We start from the raw sequence: 19,293 nt of genomic DNA on the forward strand, positions 1-19,293 counted from the left end.
AGGTGCTTGAATTAATACCTACTACATTTTGCAAAAAAAAAACCATCTAGACCACCCCCGGCCCCCATGTTATCAAAAATAAGCAGGGCAAAGACCATATTTAGGTATTATCAGCTCCTGGCAATATGAAAGTGAAATCAGTAAATTAGTCATAATGCAAATTAGATGGAATAAGCCCTACTGGAAATAACGTTGTTGGGAGAATGTTCTAGCAGATGGTATCCACAGGTGTACGTGACGTCGGAGTCCAAGTTCGGCACGCTGGCCGAGCTGGTCCACCACCATTCGGTGCTCGGCGACGGGCTGATCACGCAGCTGCTGTACCCGGCGCCCAAGCGGAACAAGCCGACCGTGTTCCCGCTCGCGCCGCCCGACCAGTGGGAGATCGATCGTACCGACATCGTGATGAAGCACAAGCTGGGTGAGTGCACACTGTGTCCAGTAACCTACTAGTATTATCAAAGAGTCACTCAGTATAGATATCTAGGCCATATCGTGGATGAAGAATTAAAAGATGACTGCGATATAGAAAGAACGCACTTTAAGGCATTCTGCCATACTTTTTACACCAGCAGTCTGTGGACTAACTATACCCAAAAACCGTACAATACCGGAATCGCCGTGACGCACCGTGTGCGCACCGTTTTTATCGCATGCTCTCCACACCGCTGCTTAAAATACGGAGTCGCAGTGACGTGCCGTAAACGTCAGGACTTTACCGAACAAAACTCTTGTCGTTTACAGCCCGTCACGTATTTTAAGCAGCGGTTTGGAGAGCATGCAAAAAAAACGGTGCGCACACGGTGCGTCACGGCGATTCCGTACCGTCACCGTTTTTTAAGCAGCTGTTTGGTCGCACCTTTACAGAACACGTATCATGCCGTGTGTAACGTTTCTGACCCTCGCGATCGCAATCAAATGACAGTTAAACTGTCATATGATCGCGATCGCTAGCGTGAGAAACGTCAGGTTATACGGCCTCTGGTTATCTATCAACACACGCAATGAACAAGAGATCTACTCAGCAATGAATGACACGAGGAATAACACGGTCTTAACGTTTTTGTGTTTCAGGCGGCGGGCAGTACGGGGACGTGTACGAGGCTGGATGGAAGCGGTTCAATATTACCGTAAGAATTATTTGTTTTTTTTTTCTTGTAAGGAAAATTTCCCGAGCCGAATTTGCCGAGAAGAAGATGGCGGGACGATCTGGACACGTACGCAAAGGACTGGCCTGACATTGCGTCAGAACGAGAGTTGTGGAGGTCAAGAGGGGAGGCTTTTGCCCAGCAGTGGGACACTATACAGGCTACTTGAAAAAAAAAAAGGAAAATTTAAGAAAATTCACTGACTATATGTAACCTTATGCTGCATTTACACTCGCGTACAAGTCTCGAGGCGAGGCGCGAGGCGAGAGTGTAAATCTCGCATCACCGCGTTAAATGTCGGTAATTTTTGGCTTCCGACTATCATGCCGGCTTTTATCAGGTTGGGAATGTTAGGGCGGTATTCCTCGTGAGATCTAACTTTTTTTAACAGGCACAGTATTGAATAGACGTGTTCCACCAGCTTTGTTATTTCGGATATTTACAAAATTCTTGAAATTCCTTCTTCAGTGAACAATTTGTGCTTACAGTTATAAAATCGGCCGTCATTCTTATTGTTAATTACTCCTTTAAGTATGCGAGGGCCCACGAGGATATATTTTTACCAGTTGATATTGCGTGACCGGAATGAGGGCTATCGTTTTTTGTCTCACTAGATGGCGCACCGTTGCGTGAGGTTTTTAAGTATGGCTTTCAAAGTCTGTTGTTACGGGCGTGAAAACAAAGTTTAGATTAAAATCATATTTAATACACCTTAAAACCGCATTATAAAAATATCGATGCATTACTATATAATTATATATTTTTTAGTTTTAGTGATTTATTTTGATTGATTTTTAGTTGTATATAAATAAAAAATGTATTAAAAAAATATAAAGAAACTTCTTTGTTTGTGGCTGTAGACACCTAATTACCTTGGTCTTAGACGAAGATTTTATTTTATGCACTAGTGCATAAAAAGTCATTTTATGTCAACTTTACGAGCATGAGAAGTGAAAAAAAAAACTATTTCCTCCAGGTGGCAGTAAAGACGTTGAAAGACGACACCATGGCTCTCAAGGACTTCCTCGAAGAAGCTGCCATCATGAAAGAGATGCGTCACCGGAACCTGGTGAAACTCCTCGGCGTGTGCACGCGGGAGCCCCCGTTCTACATCATAACGGAGTTCATGTCGCGAGGGAACCTGCTGGATTACCTGAGGACCGGGAACAGGGCGAACATAGACGCGGTCGTGCTCATGTATATGGCGACGCAGATAGCGTCCGGGATGAGCTATCTGGAGAGCAGGTCGTTTATACACAGGTGGGTTTTGTGTCGTTGTGTCCGTGTTAGCCTCGTAAGGGGCTAAATTGTACCTTATAGATAGTGATCGTTATCAACGTGTTCTTTTCGTAGCGAAGAGTATAGTTGGCGAGTATACTTACCTTCTTAGGATTACACAAAGTTGCGTTTTCCAAATTTGTATAATACGAACTTCAAGGTATATCCTATCAAAATATCCATCCCTACCCATTAAAGAAAAGAATTATAAAAAACGGACTACTCTGTAAAATGTTATGCCTGGTGACTGAACAATCAATCATCCCCTATTTTCCTAGCATTAGGGTAGGAATATTTTTTCCAAATTTAAACGGGACCATCCTCGGAGTACACGCTTTACAATTAAAAAAAGAATTATTAAAATCGGACTACTCTGTAAGAAGTTATACATACGCGAACCTCCTCATTTTTTTTTCGTTTAATTTTTTTTTTAACAAATAATTTATTACTGCTTATTTTGTGCCAAAGAGAAGGTCATTGTGTTTTGACCCGGCTCTTAACACTTTTCCAGGCCCCGCGAATTTAGATGTGCTACCACAAAATGAATCGTAGTTTTATATTGTTTATTTATGCGGGATTAATTTAAAAGCGAATAATATTTTTTTGATCACACTTGCTCGTCAATGAAGTTATTCCATGCCTGTACACTAAAAGACAACGGCCTCAATTATTCCTGCGGGAATTATGGATTTACGTATAGTTTTCCTCCCCAAGGGAGTTATAACTTTAGTTTTAAAAAGTTAGTAGGTACGTCATTTCAGAGACAAAGAGGTTTCAAGTCAGCCAACGTTTTATTTACATCTTTAAAACTTAGATATACCTAACCTAATTTTACACAATAAAAATTTTCCACGCTTCATGAAACTTCGTTATTTTTATATTTTAAATTGGGCTACCACGAAATTCGAAAATCGAGTTCATATCGTTTTCCTGACGCTAATATTATTTAATACGAGAGTGAGAGCGACGGTACGATAAGAACTTCGTCTTACCCTGTATTGGCGGGTAGCCATATTTTATTCAGTTGTCGTCTTGCTTTTGCTGAACTGTGAAGTGTTTGGACACAAAATAATTTATTTTTTGCATTTTTTTCCTCGCAATGTGATGAAAATCATTCAAAGTCAAAGTCAAAGTCAAAATATCTTCATTAAATTTAGGCTATAACAAGCACTTATGAATGTCAAAAAAAAATCTACCACCGGTTCGGAAAAACCTCTGCTGAGAAGAATCCGGAAAGAAACTCATTGTGTGTAATACGGGCCGTAAGGGGAATACAAAACTCGGGCCCTTAAAAGCCCTCCGCCTCCGGCGTCGGGCTTTTAATACACTCTCGTTAGTAATCCCCTTCTTACGCCCCTTAATGCACAATGTACTGTAACGATTGCAATTGATTTTGTATCATATTGTTAATTTAGTAAGGTCGAATATTTGGGTAAATTTATATGTTCGCTATATATATATGCTATACCTGGAAATGGGTTAAATATATGATGATACTATAGTTTACTCGCGGCTTCGCACGCGTAAACTATTCGATCTGGTACAATTGAAATTCTGGGATTTTATAAAATCCCCCTGGGAATTCCCAAAATTTATAATGTGGTCTTCATTGAGGTTGTGTTAAATTTAAAGACTAAACCAAGCGGTTGAAAATTCAAGATTTTATTCCTATCCGGTGGGAATATTGGGATAAAAAGTAGACTTAGTATGTATTATTCTAGAGGTCCAGCTACCTACATACCAAATTCCATGACTCTAAGCCCAGCGGTTGTTATTTCGAGATTTTATCCCTATCCCGTGGGAATGTCGGGATAAAAAGTAGCCTATGTGTTATTCCAGATGTCCAGCTATCTACATACCAAATTCCATGACTCTAAGCCCAGCGGTTGTTATTTCGAGATTTTATCCCTATCCCGTGGGAATGTCGGGATAAAAAGTAGCCTATGTGTTATTCCAGATGTCCAGCTATCTACATACCAAATTTCATCCAAATCTGTCCAACCGTTTTCGAGTATAGGAGTAACAAACATACAGACAGACACACTCACGAACTGTCACATTTACAGTATAAGTAGGATTCAAAAAGTGTACTTACTAGATGCACACCAACTTTCGGATTTGTAATGTTAGTATGGATGATGATTATGATACGTTCTCCACCAGGGACCTGGCGGCGCGGAACTGCCTCGTCGGCGAGAGCCACCTGGTGAAAGTGGCCGACTTCGGCCTGGCCCGGCTGATGCGGGACGACACTTACACCGCGCACGCCGGCGCCAAGTTCCCGATCAAGTGGACCGCGCCCGAGGGCTTGGCGTACAACACGTTCAGCACCAAGTCGGATGTCTGGGCGTTCGGGATACTGCTGTGGGAGATCGCGACTTACGGCATGTCGCCGTACCCCGGCGTCGATTTGGCTGATGTCTATCATATGCTGGAGAAGGTTAGTCGTTTTTTTTATAGATTTTGTCAGTAAAAAAAATAGCTAGGTACGCACAGCGCACCTCTGAAAAATAAACGTTCTTTTTTTCCAAAAATTACTAAAGGAGAAGGGCCTAAAACGAGTAAAAAACAAAGGGGTGTTAGAGGCGCGATAAGTAGTTATAGTTGGTCGCTATAGGTACCATCAGCCAAATATGTGGTCTACCACATTAAAGTTGAAAATAATAGAAAATAGAAATAGAAACGTTTGCTAATTCGCAAATTACATATTATAAGTACAAAATAAAACAAGTATAAAATAAATATTAACGACAGTATTTGCGAAATCGCGAAACGGTCTCAGCTCAGCATAGTGTTGGCCTAGAGGCCAACGCTGGTCTTCCGCTGAGACCGCTTGGCGACTTCACGGAAGGCGACATAAATTCAAAAGTAAATCTAAAAGAAACAAATAGAAAGTAAAATAATTAAATAAAAATAATAACAATAATGAAAACAAACAGAACGCAAAACCAGACAAAAGACACGTGCACAAGAATAAATATAAACATCACAGTAAAAGAAAGAGTCGACACACCACTCAACCATCCATAGACCACAGACGTCGATATGCACAATCTGCCAACTGTCATGTCATATCCCACTCGTTTGCATGCCATAAAACAATAATGCCAATAGACGTGTCTGTCAACTTGAAAGTTCGACTTTAGCGACATATGCATTTGATAGGAGTTTGTTTAATAATTGATAGACCACTTATTTGGCTGATGGTACTTAGACGGCGCAAAGTTTCCGATCAAATGGACCGCGTCCGGGGGTCAGGCGTACAGTCGAATGCAAAAATATATACAGCCATAGCGTCAAAATATGTATACATCGACCTTATGTTTAGTGGCATAAAGTGTATCGATATTTTTGACGTCTCGATAACGTATATACACGTTCAGCACCAAGTCGGATGTCTGGGCCTTCGGGATACTGCTGTGGGAGATCGCGACTTACGGCATTTCGCCGTACCCCGGCGTCGATTTGGCTGATGTCTCATATGCTGGAGAAGGTTAGTCGTTTTTTTGATAGTTGGTTAAGACGCTTGCTACAACGCCGGCGAGAGAGCGATAAGCTAACGTGTAAGAAACGAATAATAGACGGTGCTAAAAGTCCTGTACAATTAAACCCATATTAACCCCTTGTTTCACCATCCATTGATTATTGATTTTGCAGGTGGTAGGATCTTGTGCAAGGTCCGCCCGGATTGCTACCACCATCTTGCTCGCTAATCCTGCCGTGAAGCAGCAGTGCTTGCACTGTTGTGTTTCGGCGTGGAGAGTAAGACAGCCGGTGAAATTACTGGCACGTGAGGTATCCCATCTTAGACATCTAGGTAGGCAACGCGTCTGCAATACCCCTGGTGTTGCAGATGTTTATGGGCGGTGGTGATCTCTTACCATCAGGAGACCCACTTGCTCGTTTGCCATCCAGTCGAATAAAAAAAAACATTTGACGGATAAATGTGATGCCGTCTCTGTTTGTTTTGTTTGAATAGACGGAGACGGCATCACATTTATCCGTCAGATAAAATTAATGAATGGGTGGTGTAACAGCCCCTAAGGCTACTTACTAACTAAAATCTGGGAACTTGAGCTTCGTAGTCAGGTTACCCGACCGGCAGACTATTGGGGCCTCAAAAGGTTTGGTTATGTTTAAGTTATGTGTACGAATAAATTTATAACTTATACTTGTTTGAAATTTTTACTTTTAATGTTTTCGGGTCCCAATTTACAGGCTCAGTGTACTTAAGGATTACATCCCAGGTCAAAAGTATGGAAACAAAGATTTTTTTTTTCTTATTATTTAATGTTTCCATTATTTTTATTGTGTGGGTATTTCTTCACTAATTGGAAAATTTGAACAGTCCCCTACCAACTTTCTCTTCAAACTATGATGAATTGAACAGTAAAAATGGTTTTGCACCATGACTACAGTGTTGTGGTACTAAAAGTGTTACTTTGTGTTTTTGTGCGTGAAAATGCCGAAGATTAGCCATAGCCTTGGAAGGAAAATAATTCACAATGTATAAAAGTATTTGTCATAGAAAAAGTCTGAGGGATTAGAAAATATTCCTTTAAGTAACATCACATACACCGTTGTCAATATGACTGATAAGTATCGTATAGTAAGTGGAAATAATGTTGCAGTATAAAACTCGCATCAGGTTTTTTATATTCCTGATCAGCCTTTACTATTGTACGCAATACATTGCTTCTTGAAATAAGAATCAAAAATTAATTACAATCTCACAGTTTATGGTAAACCTAAAATCTATTGCAATATCGCTTCGCAGCACTAAAACCAACATCTGGTTAGTTTTTGTGTTTGTATAAAAACACGCCGTATAATCAAGTAGTTAAAAACGCCACCGATAAGTTAACGTACTTTTTATGAGCGATCATAACCCGGTATCCCTTTAAATTCAGTGTGGCAATAAAATGTTGTAACGTCACTTATTTGCCAACTCAGTTGACCAAGTATTTATTGAAGGCGACTAAAAATTAATTTCGTGGTCAATTGAAATTAATCTGGTTTTCTGAGCAAAAATAATTTGTTTTTATTGCAAACATAAATTAGTTATTGATTAATTGTGTTAATTCTCTAATTGTCTTTCTGGTATGAAATATGAGGCGGACAAAATTATCTTCTTTAAAAAAAATAAGAATTTAGCTATGTATTTTAATTAACTGGAAAATGGATATTAGTAGCTTGAAATAATTTACTTAAAAAGATTACTTATGCAATATGGGTAATCGTGTTTTGAAACTCATATAAAGTATTTCAATAGATTGGTGGCATCAAGTAGCCTGTTATGCCACTCTATTTATAGTAAACTAGCTTATGCCCGCTCCTTCACCCCTGAGGAAGATAATAGTAGATTGTTCAACAAGGGACTAAAACAAGCCATAATGACTGGAGATGTTTAGCCACCCTAGCAGCGCGAGGGTGGCTATATTTCGAGTGGCATTATGGTTGTTTATTCTCGCGTTAATCACTACTTTTCACTTTGAATGCGAGGAAAAAAAACAATGTTTTGTTTAAAACTACAATATTACTTTTTAAAAACGTACGCTCGACTAATGGACAGGCCATCTGCTCAAAATTCAAATAGCAAAAAAAAAATCCTCGATTAACAAACACCGTGTTGGCTGTTTAGGGGTTTCAACCGTCGAATTTAAGAATCTATTTGAAGGATTTTGGTTTTAGTTGGGTTTTAAATTTTTATCCTATTCCGAAGTTACCGGAATTATAGCTAACCATAGTTGCCATGGCGTTAAAACTACGTTTATTTTTGCCCGTCACAATTATTTAAAAAAACGTAGTGCCGTCTATCACCTGTCAGTGTTAGGATTATGTTGTTTAGTTACATAACGTTTATTTACGATGAAGGTCAAACGTTATTTGCAAAATACACACGATCATTTAGTTTTTTTTTTTACTAAAGTGTTATAAAATTATTTAATAAACCTATTCCTCGAAATGGTTTTGTAATTAGACCACATTGAATTGTAAAAAAGTGATCAATGCCATTATACTTTTGATTCTTAACAAGCTGCTTTAAATTTGTCAGTAATTGCAGAAATAAACGTACACAGCTACAAGGTGTCGAAGATTTACAATGTAATTAACAAATTATAAGCAAACGGAAGTAGTTATTATTAGCCCATTTAACGTGAACTTGAAGCCTAAGCAAGCCGGTCTCATAACAATCTCCAAATGGCAGGTGTTTATAAACTCGGGCCGCTCGAGGCCACAACATTGATAAGCGATTAGGTAACCCGATCGGTAACAATCATAAGCTTACATACATTCGAAACTATAAAATACAAGTGCTATTGTATGGGTTGTTCGTGAGCCATGAGGGTTTGTATTCGCAAACAAAGTTAAGCGTAATAAAATGAGTAGAAGAGTTAGATGATTCACTCATTCCGAAGCTGGGATTCCCTACGAAGAAGTAAGGTACTTTCGTGAGGGTAAACGCGACGTAGTTTTTAAAGGATAAATGACAACTTGCTACGATTTTTTGGGGGTTAATTTCAAAAATGCTTTAGGGGGAAACGTCGAGCCGATGGCAATGTTAACTGGGCTATATATTTATGTAAAAGAGGAAAGGCTGAGAGCTGACTAAACGCACATTCCAAACTATTTCGCCTAAAACGTGAAGTTTTGCACGGAGGCTGTCTTAATTATAATAGGTGAAAACTTACAGAGGGTTTTTAAAAATTGAACCCTTAAAAGGATAAAATTAGGAATAAAAAAATTACATAAATAACCTTTTGCTCTGCCGCAGTCAGATAAAATCGAATCCGATAAAGCTAAAATGTCGTATTATTCGAAAAAAAAATGACTTGCTGTCTAGTTTCTTGCGGGCGCAGTCTTTTTGACAGTGATGGTCTTTCCGAAAGTGGTGGTAGTATAAAAAATACACATGTATAAAAATCCATAGCGGCCTACTTACAGAATAAACGTTTGAATTTTTATTTTTTAATAACTCCTTAATACCATAAAACAGCTAAAGGCTGACTAGAATTATAGAAAACCTCGCCATATTGCGGAAAACCAATAAAAGTAATTTCTTGCACTGGTAACACTAAATTCAAATGTCATCTGTCTATTGCTGTCAAAATTTAACGTTGTTTGCGCGTGTGTTATTTTGTGTTTTTGTGCGTTAAAATGCCGAACATTATCCATAGCCTTGGGAGGAAACTAATTCACAATGTATAAAAGTATTTTTCATAGAAAAAAATCAATCAGAAGGATTACGAAATATTCATTTAAATAACATCACCGACACCGTTGTCATTATGACTGGTAGGTATCGTATAGTAAGTGTAAAAAATGTTGCAGTATAAAACGTGGAAGTGCTGCCCTTGCGTCAGGTTTTTTTATATTCCTGGTCAGTCTTTAAATACGTTCACGAAATCGTTTGTTCAATGTCACCAGTTATCTCGACGTGATTTCGAATGTAATTTTGAATTAGGCAAACTAAATTCCATTTTCACACTAGTAAAAAGTCACTTCAAGTTGTCACGTAAAATCCTACACCGTAAAACTTCTTACGTATCTGTTATTTTGATCAAATTGCGACTGGAATAAAAGTCACATACGCTACGACGACTTTACTTACGATAATTGAATAATCTAATCCGCTTTAGTTATTTTTTTAAAGTTGACGTCCCAAATTAGAAAAATTACAAATTCTATACATTACTATCTGCACCAACTTGGTATTTCTTATATTCTTCACTTATATTTGGCTTGTAAACAAATGGTCACCGTTTTAGTAAAAATAGGCACACTTAACACTTTATAGGTAGAGTCAGGGAGTGAAATAGAAATACAATTTCCCCAATCTATGTCGTATTTAATAATTAAAAAATAAAGCGAAACATAACATTGCATTATCAAAATAGCTAACTTTTGAAAGCCGAGTTCGTTAAGGTGGCCGCTTGCCCACACGAAATGTTTGAAAACAGACTTTGAATCCTCCAATGAAATAAAGAATGGTCAATTATTAAATGCAACAGTTTTGGATCTATCCAGACTAGTATCTAGAGTATCTAGTCACTAGATTCTAGTGCCTCGCGAGTTACAGTGCGGCGGGCACGCAATATAGAGCATTTACCCAAAATTGACGAATGATTTTATATGTAACTCATTCGGTGTTTCACATTAGCTGAGCCTCATTTTATTGATCTTACTGAAAACTTGGAATGTAAAACTCAAGTACCATTACTATCATATTGAGGCCTTCAAGAGTTACTGTGAGGTCACTTTTTAGACTAGAAATAGGGAGTTGACACCATTAATCAATAATTACAATACGCAACTCCTATAAAAATACTTTATTTTAGCCCTGATTAACAGATTAATTTTCAATTGACTGTAAAAAAATATTTTAGTTGCTTTTCGAACAAATAAATAGTTGGTCAACTGAGTTGACAAAAAAGTGACGTCACAACTCGTTGTCATGACCATGGAGGTGGCAAATACCCAATTGAACTCTTATGGTTTTAGAGTTTTGAAATTCTCTAAATGCAAATCGAGAGATGAATTAACCCGTGTTTAATTGAATTAAAAATGTTATTTTTCGTTATGAGAAACCGTGACAAAAGTGTATTCTATATTCTGCTAATTTTATTGTTAATATTTTGTGTGGGTAAGCGACCATGTTATACCAAAATACTATAGTTACAATTTTAATCTTACGATACTAATTGTACAATGACAATGAAAATACTATTTTGAGGCAGAAATTAAAAGCATTAACTGCTACATTAGACACAGCAATCAGCTAAGAATCATAAAGCATTGGAGTTCGCTACATTACAATAATTATAGAAAATGGCTGACAATTCCATTTTTAATTTCTTACGTAGCTAAGAAAATGCGCGAAAGGAACGATTGACCAGTCAACCTTTTGTAGGCACAGCAGATGTTGCGGTAAAAATGCAACATCTGCCTATATTTTGCCTACGAATACAGCTCCTAATATACGTATATCCTAAATTTGCGCTTAGATAAAAATTTAATTCTATAACAAGGTGAACTAAGTGTAACTTACGTTAAATAATTCGGTACGAATCGTCTGGCTTTAAATAAAATAGGGTCTAAAAAAACAACCCAAAAATTTCGAACGGGGAAACTCAATCACCATACATATATACTGACGATGTCAGTTCCGAAAGCATGAACATTTCACTATAACTAAGCCATTTCATACTATAACTAAAATTAAAATATATATCTTTTCTAATATATATTTTTCACTCGTGTATTATACATACTGCAAACGTGAATGATTTAAATTCAATTTCTTAAGGAACTGGCAGGCTGTTTAACTGAGGGTGTTTCAAAAGGGTTTATTTCAGTCTGCTTGTGTTCATGGCCGCTGATCTTAGCAGTAGTGATCGAAACGTCGAGGTAATAATAATTTTTAACTGTTAAATCGACAAAAATACAAGGTTTTAATTAAATAACTGAAAACCAGAAAGTAGTTTGTTCAGAATCGAGAGTAGAATCGATTACACTATGTTTCAAAATTAGGTTGTGTTTGTGTTTTTAAATACCTTTTTTACTGTGCCCAGTCTAAAAGTTACGACTGCAACAGGCGCCAATTAAATATTTTAGCGAGGTGGCATATTATTTCGATATTGGCTGGTTTGCTGCCACTGTGTGATTTCCTTCTAAAAACGTCAAAGCGCAACTGACAAATAAAAATCGTGAGTGTAGAGTTATAAATGAACTAGAATTACTGACTTAGCAAAACACACGAATATCTTTAAAAATAATGAAGGTATTCAAAAGTAAATGCAATCAACTAACATAAAATGAAAAAGTATTTTTGGAGTGTCAGGTTTTCAGTTATTTAATTAACACATTGTATAACCCCGCTTTCGATGTTATGCAATAAGGAAGAAATAAACCGTTTTGATATGAACCTTAACATTTAAATCTTCTAACCGTGAAACTGTATTTTTTGCTCTGCAAGTCTTTTCTATACGGCTACGATAATAACCATCCTATTAAAAGGCACAAACAAAATATTCACGGGTACTATCCACGCCCTAGTCTCATTTTCGTAACCTATAGCCTCAACTTCATTAAAAAACATGGCGTATTGCAATCAAAAAATACTCCCAAGTCTTTGCTATTTAACGCCAATGCATACCCAAGAAACACATAACTAAGAAGTGCCCATCGATGTTTTGATTGTAGACGACTTTTTTCATAGTCGTCAACTTTGGACAATTTTAATTACGTTTACTTTTTTACCGTGTAAACTTTAGGTTGAGGCCGAGCTTTAAATACCACTCGCGCGGATTCACATGCGTCTTATTTAATTTAAACTACGATAAGTTTAGCAGTGCGTGGCGTCCGTGCATAGGTGTTTTTTGCAGAGTGTACACTGCGGACGGCTGACGGCTATGCGCGAGAATATCTCCGATGCTGAGAGCTCCTTGCTAAGTTTACTGCACATGGTGTAGGAGACTGTCTTCTTGGAAAAGTCCTTGGCCGGCACACAGGTGCGGGCGCGGACTGGGCCGATCTCTTGGCCGGTTTCAACTAGAAATAATACGAAGTGTCAAATCCCGATGGAGCGGGCCGATGTGGATTCTTGTTGTAAATTTGACGAAATGTGAAAATTGTAGACGTGATAATTGGCGAAAACAATGGTGAAAAGCCACAAACCCAAGCTTGTACTTATGCACCAGAACCTAATATGTGATATAAATGTTGGTTTTAAAGTTTTTATAAAAGAAAATGTTGACCCATCCTGCTGAAATCCAGCTAAATTGCAATCTCTAATGTGATATTTGACACCAATCAATTTACGTACTTTTTATGAGTTGTCAATGTCAAACAAATAAATGGTCAGTCAATTGAGTTGACAAATAAGTGATGTCTACGGTCGCTATTGCAATACATAATCTATGCATGTGATAATCGCGTTTCGAGAACTCATAAACAGTATGTCAACTGTCTGTTGGCGTCAACCACCCAGTTGCCGTAATTTATTACGGGCTTTTATTGAATTTTCCCTATTAGTATGAATCTAATTTTGTGTCGGTATCGAACATAAACCACTTCCACCTTCCAGTGGTGAATTGACTTAAGATTTGGCATAAACGCGTATGGTGTAAGTTAGATGACACTGCAAGTAGGTACAGCCAGTATTTTTTTTTTTAATTTTTATCCTTGAACAAAACAGTAAAATTAACTGTAAAAAAGCGAAAAATAACTAAAAGAAATATTTAATGCGCTAACACGGAAATAAATATATTTTTGTTCCTGCTTGTGCTTCCTATTAAATCTTTTTAAGGGCTGTGATGCCGTCTCCGTCTATTCGAACAAAACAAAGAGACGGCATCACATTTTTCCATCAAATTAACACGTTTTTATGCCTGCAAATGTCTTATTATCGGGACGCAAGGTCGCAACTCACCCAGCTTCGCCGACTCGGATGTTATAACGATGCACAGGAACGCCATTCCGGGTATATAACAATCGATGTTTGGCACCTGAGAACCGGAGTGTTTATATAACTAAATAATATTTGGACGGCGGAAATAAACCGCTAGGCGGGCCGCGATGCTGCGGGACTCGCTGAGATTATGTTTTAATCATCATCATGGTTAATAAACATGGTGCTGGAGGAGAATGAAAGGCATAACTTGGATGGAAAGGAAGACCAATGACGAAGTCTTGAGAATGGTTAACAAACGGAGAATAATCCTGAGTACTATAGATGCTAGACGCGGGAAAGTGATCGGGCATTTGATACGATACGACGGCTTCTTCAAAACATTCAGGAAGGAAAGATCGAGGGGAAGAGAGGAAGAGGTCGACCTAGGCGTGGCTAGATCAATCAGATAAGGGAGAAAGTCGGCGTCGCGTCGTATCAAGAGGTCAAGAGGATGGCCCTAAAGAGGGATCAGTGGAAGATAGTCCACCGACAAGAGTGTAAGTCTTAATTAAAGAAGAGACCATCATGGTATTAAAAAAAAACTTTTCGAAAATTTGAACACATTAAGGCTACTGTTTACTAATACGATACAAGTGGAACACTATTTTTCATTTCGAATGTGTCCCACATGAGCTTCGAAAAACTCAGAAGTGCGCGACAAAATTTCGTCACAACTTTAAAAAAAACTCTTATCCCAAAATGGAACATTTTTCTGAGTGAGCTTTATGAACATTACGCCAAGGTTCAATTTTGTTGACATGTTAATTTTAGATACGAGATTTTTTCAAAGTAGTGACTATTTGTACCATCTACTTGAAAGGCCCTAGATCAAACCATATTATTGGAGTATAATTAGTGCGTCAGTCGGATTTTCAAAAAATATTGGACACGTCAACTAAACTAACCTAACCAACAAAAAGTTGGAAAACGACATTGTCACTTCAAAAACGGCTGAACCGATTTTGATAAAACATGTCTAAGACCCATCGCTAGAAAATCTGCTTTCAAAAAAAACGCATTCGAATCGGTTCACCCGTTTAAGAGCTACAGGCAGGAGCTACACGGTGCCACAGACAGACACACATAGCGGTCAAACTTATAACACCCCTCTTTTTGCGTCGGGGGTTTAAAATGGACCATGGCGTGACGTCACAGTGGACTTAAACGGGCTATATCCGCATGTGTTTTTTTTATTTTGCAAAAGTACGTACTTATCCAATATTGTTTTTAGTCTTTTCTGATGAAATAATTATAGTTTTTGAAGGAGGCTATACCTTACTAGGGTGCATAGCAAACTAAGAGCTAGAACAGTTTAGCACGCGACTTGAAAAATCACGTTTTTTTTTACCTTTTTCGTCCGATTTGAACAATATGAAAGGTTAGACTTTTGAAAATTTTGCAAAACACGCAATTGTTTTGTCTGCTGTGACAATAAAATGAAGTTAGAAGTTATCACATTGTAAAAAGGCACGCGGTGACTCAATTTTTCTACCCTGGTGACTGACTGAGTGACTGAATATTTGGCTCTCTTAAACTACTTTCAAATTGACAAAAACTTTTGACACGAAGAAGCAAAATAAACACTTGATTATGGCCATCGTTTCAGGTAGGAGTTGGAAAACAAAATTTAACCCTTAATAAGGTAGAGGTGATTTAGCGACTTGCTGAGTTGGAAACTGAACCTTATTTGTTTCACAATACGTCACAATTTCCATTGTTATTATTGAAAATACGACTAGCTTTCAAAAAAATGTTTGTCAGGTATGTATTCGATAGCTTCTTTTGATTCTGTGGTTGTATGCTCTAATAATTGGGGCCTTATTAAGGGTTAAAATATCAAAAAACAAAAACCCGACTGCCTTTAAGAAACTAGTCTAGAACTATAGAAGTACCTACCTTAAATAAGTATCTTAAAGTACAACAATAGGGACCCATTACTGGGCAATTTGAGCCGGTTACGATTTTGAATGAGTCTCGACTATTTAAACTTTAGGTTACTCAACAAAATTGTAAATTGCTTTTTTTTCTTTTTTTTTTTGAAATAAAAAAGGCGGTAGATTTTTTGATATTTTAAATTTATTTATTTCTGTAAAATGATTGCTTGAAAATGTTATATTAGACGTACATTTAGTACCCATATTGTTCAACAAAAAGAAATAAACGTACAGTCGAACAAATTCAATCATGATTTAGGGTGGAACCTTTGTGCTACTAATGTCATGTTGACATCTCATACTGTTGTCAAGGAAATGATAGTGAAAATTGATTATTAAAAGGTTCCAGCCTGGATCATGATTCAATTTGTTCGACCGTACACTCGAGCCAACTGAGTCGTGGCCCACTGTTGAATATTTTCATAGAAAAAGTCGACATCGAATTGCTCGACAAGGGAATAAATTCCCATTTCGACTTTTTCATCTCTCCTGTTCGGAAAGTTTAATTTTCATGGGTAGATAACCGAGTGGAAAATTCATTTCATCTCGATTAGCCACGGAGTCGAAGATAATTGAGTTACGTCAATGACACTTTTTTTCACGTTTCGGCATGGCCGTCTAGATGCATGTCGTGACCAAGGAGCTTATATACAACACTGGAGGAGGTGAAAAGTAGAGTGTCTAACTCGGATGAAACTAGCCATTTCCCCTCGAACTATTGGCCAGAAATATCTCAGGTGAAATGGGTCACTTTCCACCCTTGGTTATCAATCTACTAATGACACTTACTGTGAGAACGTTCTACAGTGGGTCAACTATCAAATGGTTCGACATACATACGCTCTAAAAACATGACCCTCCTTCGGAAATTGGACAAAAAAGCCAAATTGACTCACAGTTATGTTCGCAAAGTCGGGGTGGTCGGGGTCCCAGCAGCCAGGGTGGTCAAACGAGAGGCAGTTGTAGCACTGGATGCCTTTCGTGCTCGGTGAGACGAACTTCTTCGTCTTGACCTTCTTGTGTTTGCCTGCGACAAATTGTAGGTGTACTGCCTTAGGCTAACACGTCTAAAAGGGCTTAATAGATTACTACTATTAAAAAAAAATAGTGATAAGTAAACCTGTCACTTGGTCTAGTAAACCAACCAACAGCAAATAACTACTAAGGACGAAGGACAAAGCAATACTTAATTCCTAAAATTTATAATGAATACCCTCTTTTACTTGAAACGCGGAAACTTGCTATAGGTAGTCTGAAAACTAAATTTAAGCAAGTATTACTGGATAAATTTGAAGAATGTACCTAACATCTGATTTTATTACTTGTCCAATGGTAGATATAACGAATGAAGGTATAATGGGTGTGTACGTTGTCTGCAATTTCTATTGAACCAAAATATACATAAAAGTTTGTAGTTATCGTATGCCGTATTGGTATTATTTTTTGTTATCTTAGTGTTAAGTACCTAACTTGTCGTAGTTTAAGATTTGATTGAGCGCAACGCCAACAAACTGTCTCACAGTTTGGCGAACATTTAATTTAAGGTACAATGTATTTGCATTTTTATTTAAACAAATTAAAAAAAAACTTATAACAAAACCAACTTTTTCCCGCGGCTTCGTCCGCGTGGAATTCGGTAATCGCGCGCTGTTCCATCGGGAACTGCGTTTTTCCGGGATAAAAAGTGGCCTATTTCACTCTCTGGTCCTGAAACTGTCTCTATGTCAAAAATCACGTCGATCTGTCGCTCCGTTTCGACTTGAAAGACGGACAAACATAACAAACACACTTTCGCATTTATAATAATAATAGTCATCCCAGCCTATATACGTCCCACTGCTGGGCACAGGCCTCCTCTCAGAACAAGAGGGCTTGGGCCATAGTTCCCACGCGGGCCCAGTGCGTATTGGGAACTTCACACACACCATTGAATTGCTTCGCAGGTTTGTGCAGGTTTCCTCACGATGTTTTTCCTTCACCGCAAAGCTCGTGGTAAATTTCAAATGTAATTCAAACTCAAACTCAAACTCACAACATTTATTGAATAAAATAAAAAACTCAGAGGTGCGTGCCGGGGTTTGAACCCACGACCCTCAGCTTGAGAGGCGATAGGTCAAACCACTATGCCACCACGGCTTTTTAATAATAATAGCAAATACTAATAATAGTCTAATATAGTATAATAATAATAGTAAATACTATGAATTCTAAACTATTGTAACATAAATGACTGTACCTTAAATTAAACAAAAATAAAACTTCTGAAACCACTGCATTCCATGAGTTACGATGACACTGAAGCAATTTTAGATACGATCTTCCTACGAGTATATTTATGTGTTCTAATCTAACCACCTTATTGTGATCCCTTTGTTTTAACCTGTCCTCTCCCAGAGGCACAAATTTGTGCCCAAAATCCTTCGATCCTGTTATCCTGGGAGATGACAGATTAAATAAGCCTGCTATTACCAAAACTAATTCTCTGGTATAATTTTAACTGGTTCCCCGCCTTACAGGCGAAGCTTAGTGGGGGGACCCTGGCTTTACAAATATACTCAGCGGTACAAAATTTGACCCACTACATAGAAAATTATCTATTAATGCATACCTACATTAGAGTGGCCAGATTTTTTGCCGTCAGTATAGTTTAAATACAGTAGAAATGCACTTTTGTTTGTAACTATGAAAACAAAAAACTATACGACCAGCTACGGCTGCGTTGTGATTGGCTGGTCCAAGGTCAAGTAAACATAATAACTATTGGTGGGTAAGCAGATAATATTATAGTAGATAGACAATGTTTTATAATCACATGGCATTGTGTATAACACGCGGGTTGGTATTTTTCAATTCAAGCTACAAAGTTACATGATGTTTGAAAATAATAATGCCTACATAATTATCATTTCGTATAATTTTGCGAAATGGTAAAGAAAATAAAAAGAATAACTATAAATTCCGAGCCTTATGCAGATTGTATACAATTTCAAACATAATAAAAAACAAAAATTAACATCAAGTGAAGCTACCGGTGTTAAAACAAGTCAATCACAATTAAAGTTTCTTCAGTAAATTAAAAGAAAGTTTAAAAATAAAAAACAGATGCTTAGCTTTTAAATTTAATAAATTAATAAACACCTACTTAAATCTAGGTTTTGGTAGCGTCACGTGAAGTACCACAAATTCTAAAACTTGACCTAAAGCTTACATTAGCATCAATGAACTAACCAAAAGATAATAATTTAATCACAAAATAATTGTCCTAATGTTGTTATTTATTAATCTCCATACTTAATACAAATGCACTCACCCAAAACAGTAACGGCAATAAGTAGTACGTACACTAGCGATTTGCTCACAAACATTGTCTCGTTTGGTTCGCTCGGTTCGCTCGCCGCCACTCGCTCGCTCGCGCTTTCACAGACTGACTACGTATTGCGCTTGCGCAAACGTATATACGGCTATTGTGCGAGTTGTTTTC

The 19,293-nt window shown here is 37.6% G+C and overlaps 2 protein-coding genes across 2 annotated transcripts in view; one reads left to right on the top strand and one right to left on the bottom strand.

The window, feature by feature from the left end:
* Abl (tyrosine-protein kinase Abl) overlaps positions 1 to 19,293 on the top strand; it is a 99,952-nt gene that overhangs the window by 43,874 nt on the left and 36,785 nt on the right. Inside the window, exons 6-9 of the mRNA XM_074101350.1 lie at positions 229 to 421; positions 1,075 to 1,130; positions 2,125 to 2,408; positions 4,590 to 4,866. Of these exons, the coding sequence (XP_073957451.1) occupies positions 229 to 421; positions 1,075 to 1,130; positions 2,125 to 2,408; positions 4,590 to 4,866 (810 nt within the window). The remainder of the gene's footprint in view (positions 1 to 228; positions 422 to 1,074; positions 1,131 to 2,124; positions 2,409 to 4,589; positions 4,867 to 19,293) is intronic.
* Positions 10,255 to 19,245, bottom strand: LOC141440291 (uncharacterized). The gene is made up of 4 exons (XM_074104763.1): positions 19,123 to 19,245; positions 16,709 to 16,839; positions 13,858 to 13,933; positions 10,255 to 12,977 (listed from the first exon to the last, which is right to left on the bottom strand). The coding sequence occupies exons 1-4, from the start codon at positions 19,175 to 19,177 to the stop codon at positions 12,772 to 12,774; spliced, it is 468 nt and encodes a 155-aa protein (XP_073960864.1). The 5' UTR covers positions 19,178 to 19,245; the 3' UTR covers positions 10,255 to 12,771.

Source organism: Choristoneura fumiferana, chromosome Z (assembly GCF_025370935.1).
Source record: "Choristoneura fumiferana chromosome Z, NRCan_CFum_1, whole genome shotgun sequence".
In the NCBI taxonomy this organism is placed as follows: Eukaryota; Metazoa; Arthropoda; class Insecta; order Lepidoptera; family Tortricidae; genus Choristoneura; species Choristoneura fumiferana.

Excerpts from the sequence above, each read along its gene's own strand:
- LOC141440291 (XM_074104763.1), bottom strand. The coding sequence starts at position 19,177 with ATGTTTGTGAGCAAATCGCTAGTGTACGTACTACTTATTGCCGTTACT. Across the intron at positions 13,934-16,708 it reads CCGACTTTGCGAACATAACT|GTGCCAAACATCGATTGTTA; the intron begins GTGAGTCAATTT and ends TCCGGTTCTCAG. Across the intron at positions 12,978-13,857 it reads ATCCGAGTCGGCGAAGCTGG|TTGAAACCGGCCAAGAGATC; the intron begins GTGAGTTGCGAC and ends TATTATTTCTAG.